Below are 6,111 nucleotides of genomic sequence, written 5' to 3'. Positions count from 1 at the left end.
CATGTTGGATAAACACCCAGCCCTGCCTCTCACAGCGTCCCAGGCATACGCCGTGCCAAGCCTAACAACTACCAAGGGAGAACAGGAGGTGACCTGGAGCAGCAGCCTCCCCTTGCCCTGCCAGGGGGGCATTAGTGGGCATGACAAAGCCCCGACTCCGAGACTAGCCTTTGCAGCTCTGGGAGGTGCTGGAAATGCTAGAGAAGAGCAGCCTCACTGAGGCCATGAGTGCCCTGTGCCATCAGGGATTCCATGGGACTCTGGCTGTTCTCCAGTGCTCAGCGAGGGCTTCTCAAACCTGAGAAGCTCAGTGAGAAAACACGGTGTTGATTTTTTTTGGTACAGGCTGTCTGATGTTGGTGTTTTCTTCCCAAGCAGAATTCTGCCGCATCGACAAGCCCTTGTGCCATGATGAAGACGAGCAGCTCAGCTTTGAAGCTGTCCGCAACATCCACAAGCAGATGGATGATGACGCCAACGGCAATGTGGACGTAGAGGAGAGTGACGAGGTTAGTGGTGGCTCTTTGCTGACCTTCTCCTGTGTGGCGCAGGGGGCTGTTCCGCTGTGGGTGGTGCCAAAGTGGCAGGGTGCCTGAGATTCAGGCGCATGAACCCCTGGGCTGTTGGCTGCCCGTCTCCTCATCTGGCAGAGGAACCATGTGCCACCTTTAGCCAAGTGTCTGATCCAAGCGCTGTATTTCAGCACTGTCAGCTTTACTTAGTGGCTTTTCCTCTGCTCTGGGGGCTTCCAGCCACCTCGTTTTTTTCTGCACACAAGATATTGCCAATTTATTACAACACTGGAAGAAAGGAAGTTGGTTTACATGATTGTTGTTATTTCATTCCTTTTTTAATTGTGGGGTTGGGAAACACCTCTGAGTTCTGATCGAGCCTCTCCATTGCTGTTGAGCAAAGCCCCTGCTCCTGGCTCCTTGGCGTCACGGTGTTTACTGTGTTCTTCTACCACCCCAGCTGAGCAGTTCCAGCTCGTGCATGTGAACCACTGAAAACACAAACAGGTTTTGTGGTCTTGGCCTTGGAGATTTTAGATGATAACTTTTAATAAAGAGAAATAAAATTGTTGGCGTTTTCTTACATAAACAAAAATAGAAGTGACTGCTGGAAGAGGGAAAGCTGTTTGTGTACAGGGTTGCCTCGGTTGCAGTAGATCTTTATGTACGAGACTCTTCAAGGTGAGGAATTCTGTCTCATCAGGAGACTGGCATCTACAGGAGACAGTCAAAGCAGTGAAAGGTGAAAGAAAGCTGTCAGTGACAGGCAGTTCTCCAGTGCCAATTCATAGAATCATGGAAGGGTTTGGGTTGAAGGGACCTTCCAAGGTCACCCGGTCCAACCCCCTGAAGGGAGCAGGTACGTCTGTAACTTGAGCAGCTTGCTCAAGAGCCCTGAGGTCCAGCCTGACCTGCAATGGTGCCAGGGATGGGGCTTTTCCCACCTCTTGGGGCAACCTAGGCCGGGGTCTCCCCACCCTCAGCATCAAACATTTCTCCCTTCTCTCTGGTCTCAATCTCCCTGGGGAGAAGAGACCGACCTCCACCTCATTGCTCCAACCTCCTGTCAGGGAGCTGTTGAGAGCCAGAAGGTCTCCCCGGAGCCTCCTTTGCTCCAGGCTCAACCCCCCAGGTCCCTCAGCCGCTCCTCAGTGCACTTGTGCTCCAGAACCTTCTCCAGCTCCATTGCCCTTCTCTGGACATGCTCCAGCCCCTCCAGGTCCTTCTGGGAGGGGGGGGCCCAAACTGAACTGATTTCTCAGATAAGGAAACTGCAGTCCAGGGAGGTGAAATCCCTCCCAGGCTAATGCAGCAGTTGAATTTATTGAGCAAATCCAGCCCTCACAGAGCTCTTCCCTTTCCTGGGATGAGACAGTCCACAGGGACCTGGCCCAGCAGCCTGGAGCTGAGCGCCCTGTTTATGAGGAGCCTGCAGTGTTGGTTGGCTGTTGCTGGGTTGCAGTGCTGTTCGCTTTGCCTAAATCCCACTTCATGGAGTAATTAAAACAAATTAAAAGCTTTCAATTGCATTTCCCACCATGTGGTGTTTCCCTGGGAGGCAGTTCTGCACTCAGCATTGCAAGGCTCTGCCTCTCCTGCTCCTCCTGGGGTACCCTCAGGCAAATCGACTCATCGGTGCATCCTACCTGCCTGCTGTTAAATTGAGGATCAGCCCTACATTGTTAGGGTTGGGCATTAACTAGCAATCTTTATGTCTCTCTGAGCAAAACTTGCCCTCTGTCGCTGCGGACTAGGTGAGAGCTCATTGTCCAAGTGCTGATGGTACCATCCATTCTTAGCATTCATACCATCAGTTTGTTTTACAGGCAGGTCTTGCCCTTGTATGAGGAATAAAATCTATTTTTCTAAAAGGCTTCAGAATTGTGGCCTTGCTGCCATTCCCAGCCTTCGTCAGGCCACTCAGAGCTGGAGCAGACCCATGCCCAAAGCTTCTTGAGTCACTTCTCTTGGTCCCAGCAGCTCTCTGTTTCTGATGTGTGCCTTATCCCGTCCTGCTCATTAGCAGCTGAGCTTGGGGATTGAACCAGGGCAGTGGTGGAGTGCCCATGGCTGGAGGGGTTTGCCAGCAGTGTGGAGGTGGTGCTGAGGGCCAGGGGTTAGTGAGGACCTGGCAGTGCTGGGGGAATGGGTGGACTCCATGTACTTAAAGGGCTTTTCCAACCTCTGTGGAGCTCCCACCATGGCGGTGGATACAGTGGGTGGCTTCACATGATGAGATCGTTAAATGTTCTGGAAAACGCTGCAGATGGTGAGCCAGGGATGAGTGTTGTCACCGTGGGGTGCTTGAGCCTCCGCGGCAGCAGGGACGGTGGGGAGCACTGATGATGCGGGGCATGGCTGGAGACTCTCTGAGAACCTCCTTGCCTGGGCACCCAATTGGACCCACTGACAACCCAGCAGCAGGATGAGGGGGGACTCTGGGGGGGCTCTTTGGTGCTACAGGGCAGTTGGGCTGGGACGGGACCTTGAGAGGTCTCTGTTTGCGGGGTGCTGATGTAGGGGTAGAAGCTCCATCAGTGCTGTGCCACAGGCAGTTGCTCAGCATAGTCTCCCTTTCAGTTAGGACTATGTACTTGTGATTTATTGTTTTAAGTGGATTTGTGGCAGAGCAACTCACATCTCAATGCAGTCCCAGAGCAGAACGCGTTGGAGACTGCTTGGCCATGCACAGAGATGGAGCTGCCTTGGGTGAGCTGCCTGGAACAGCACATTTCTCCACTGTTTTCTTTCCTGCTTATCTTATAATAATTAATTAAATTAAAAATCCCCAGACCTTCCTCAGCTGACAAGACTGAGGTGGTTTGGAAGGTTGGGGTTAATCCCCCATTCTCCAGCAGAGGCTGTGGGTCATGCAGATGCTGGTCGTGGAGGCCCATGGTCTCTGTGCCTGGAGCATGGTGCAGGGGGCTGCTGCCCTGGGGTGCTGGCCTGTGGGACAGCGAGCTCCTCTCCCACATACCAGTGTTTCTCTTGTGGTTGAGAACTTCGTGTTGTATTTTGGCCCTTTTTTTGTGGAAAGTTTTGGGTACATTTTGTTTGGATTAAAGACCTGACTGGGCAGAGAGGGAGAGACAGAGCGATAACGATAGTTTTCAAATATTCTAATTATAGCTGAGATGTTGTCCAACAACCCCATGCTGTCCTGAACTCAGGATTTTTTTCCTTGCTGGAAGTGAATTTTCAATGAAATTTAAGATGACATCAGCGACCTTGATTAAAACAAAAGACCCATCCCTCGTGGGGAAATCTTTTAATTAGTGATCTATTTCTGGTCCTTGCGCTCACTCCGAAGGCAGCTCCAGCTGTTTAGGGGCGACTCTGAGGTAGGTTCACGCTGACAAGGCTCTTGGATACCATTAGCCTGGTTTCTGAGAAAACAGCATTTATTTTATTGCTCGATCAGTCCCTGGCTCTGGCCAACCTCTGATCCCACTGCCCGGGCCAGACACATTAGCAGGTAAAAGGGATGAGGTCAGATGTTTTCTGCAACTTCGATGAAAATCTCTGGCTCAGAAAAAATCCCTGAGTAGTGGGGGCTGGCAGGGAGCTCTGGGGATCACCCAGCCCAGCCCCATGCTACAGCAGGGGTCCCCACACCAGGGTGACCAGGAGGGCATCCAGGAGCCTTCGAGATCTCTCCAGAGCAGGAGACACCACAGCCTCTCCAGGCAGCCTGGACCAGGGCTCCCGCACCCTCACACCAAACAAGCTTCTCCTCCTGCTCAGCTGGAACTGCCCACGTTCCCGTTTGGGCCCGTTGCCCCTTGTCCTGGCGCTGGGCACCACTGGGCAGAGTCTGGCCCCTCCTGCTGACCCCCCTTTAGCTCTTGAGCCCATGGAGGAGATGCCCTCTCAGGCTGCTCTTCTCCAGCTCAACAGCCCCAGGGCTCTCAGCCTTTCCGGGGCACAGAGATGCTCCAGCCCCTCCTCATCCTCGCAGCCTCTGCTGGACTCTCTCCAGCAGCTCCTGGTCTCTGTTGAACTGGGGAGCCCAGCACTGGAGCCAGCACTCCAGAGGTGGCCTCACTGGGGCAGAGCAGAGGGGCAGGAGAACCTCCCTGACCTGCTGCCACTCTCTTCTTCCTGCACCCCAGGAGACCACTGGCCTCTTGGCCACGAGGGCCCGTTGCTGTCTCCTGGGGACCTTGTTGTCCCCTAGCACTGCCAGGTCCTTCTCCGTAGAGCTGTTCCCAGCAGGTCCCCCCTGAGCTGTGCTGGTGCAGGGGGTTGTTCCCCACCAGGGGCAGGACCCTGCACTTGTCCTTGTTGAAATTCACTCGATTCCTAAAGCTGTTGAAGTTCACAAGCTATGGGAAGTGATGCACTGGGAACTCTGCTGTCACTTGACCTTTTTTTTTCCCTCAGCCCCTACACAGAGGTGAGTTGGTGCACACATCCACCTCTTGTCTGGGTGGTAGTTGGTGCTCAAGAGGGATGACAGCATTTGGGGATGAAGGTTGGAGGGGAAATGCAGAAATTGTGCAAGTAGTTGGCATTAAACGTGAGAAAAAACCCTCCAGAGAATCACTCTGATTTCCTGGAACTGCTGCCTTTGGAGCATGCTCTCGGCCACCGAGAGAGTGGCTTTGTCTTGATGAAGGAACCCGGGTGACTCCAGCTCTTCACCCCTTTTCGAGTGCTGGTCACAGGATTGGGCAGGTGGAGAGTTGCAATGTAGGTCCCTGTGTTTGATGGGGTTGTATAACCCCAAAACAGTTCTGTAGTGGTTTTTCTGGGCGGGGTGCGTAACCCCTGCTTTGGAGCGCATGAGTCTGCCAGTGCCCCTGGCCCTTGCTGGAAACCGGAGGCTGCTGCAGGCATGCTAAAACAGTTAATTTTCTGCTCCAAGCTGCTGCGGAGCTCAAGCTTTGGGTGGCTTCAGTAGGGACTGGGTTCTGCTCCTTCTTGTCATACACAGAAACCCGTTAAGTTGTGTAAGAAATCTCAACGTCAAGCAGCGTTCTGGGGCTGAGTGTCCTCAGGATGGTTGTTGATTGTAGGGGTGGATCTGTTCCCATTGCTTTTGCATGGTGTGGTCAGGGTTTGTTTGTCTCTGAACTTGGTGATGAGACTCTTGGTTGCCTACCTTCTGTTCTTGTGGATTCGCAGACTGGTCAAAGCTGGAGATGGTCTTCAGAAGAACTTCTGGAGCTGGTCTGTTCCAATCCCTGTCCAGTCAGGGCCGCACAGAGCTGGCTGCTGAGGACTCTGGAGTTGTGGGTGTCTCTAGGGATGTGATCAGCAGGGTCTTGAAGTGCTGCTTTTTAATGGTTTGAAAGTAGGCCAATATTTTCTGCAGATGTTCTTGTGCCTGGTTCTTGTGCTTTTAACATCTGCGAGTCCGATTGCTACTTTATTTGTATAGTGTCCAGTTCTGGGGCTCCCAGTGTAAGAAAGACATGGACCTGTTGGGTCCAGAGGAGGCCACGAAGATCAGGGAGTCCAGTGATGATAGGAAATGGGTTAATGGTTTCTTACTGTAAGAGGGGAGATTTAGATTAGGTATTGGGACCCCTTGTCCTGTCCCAACAGCCCCTGATCCAAAGCCCCTCCCCAGCTTTCTCAGAGGCCCCTGGAA

The 6,111-nt window shown here is 53.0% G+C and overlaps 1 protein-coding gene across 1 annotated transcript in view; it reads left to right on the top strand.

The window, feature by feature from the left end:
* Positions 1–353: 353 nt before the first annotated feature.
* Positions 354–6,111, top strand: part of STIM1 (stromal interaction molecule 1) — a 36,234-nt gene continuing 30,476 nt past the window's right edge. Inside the window, exon 1 of the mRNA XM_010139921.1 lies at positions 354–509. Within this exon, the coding sequence (XP_010138223.1) occupies positions 354–509 (156 nt within the window). The remainder of the gene's footprint in view (positions 510–6,111) is intronic.

The sequence above is a fragment of the Buceros rhinoceros genome, unplaced genomic scaffold (assembly GCF_000710305.1).
Source record: "Buceros rhinoceros silvestris isolate BGI_N320 unplaced genomic scaffold, ASM71030v1 scaffold25697, whole genome shotgun sequence".
In the NCBI taxonomy this organism is placed as follows: Eukaryota; Metazoa; Chordata; class Aves; order Bucerotiformes; family Bucerotidae; genus Buceros; species Buceros rhinoceros.
Note: the sequence above shows the minus strand (reverse complement) of the source record. Positions and strands in the feature narration are given on the sequence as shown.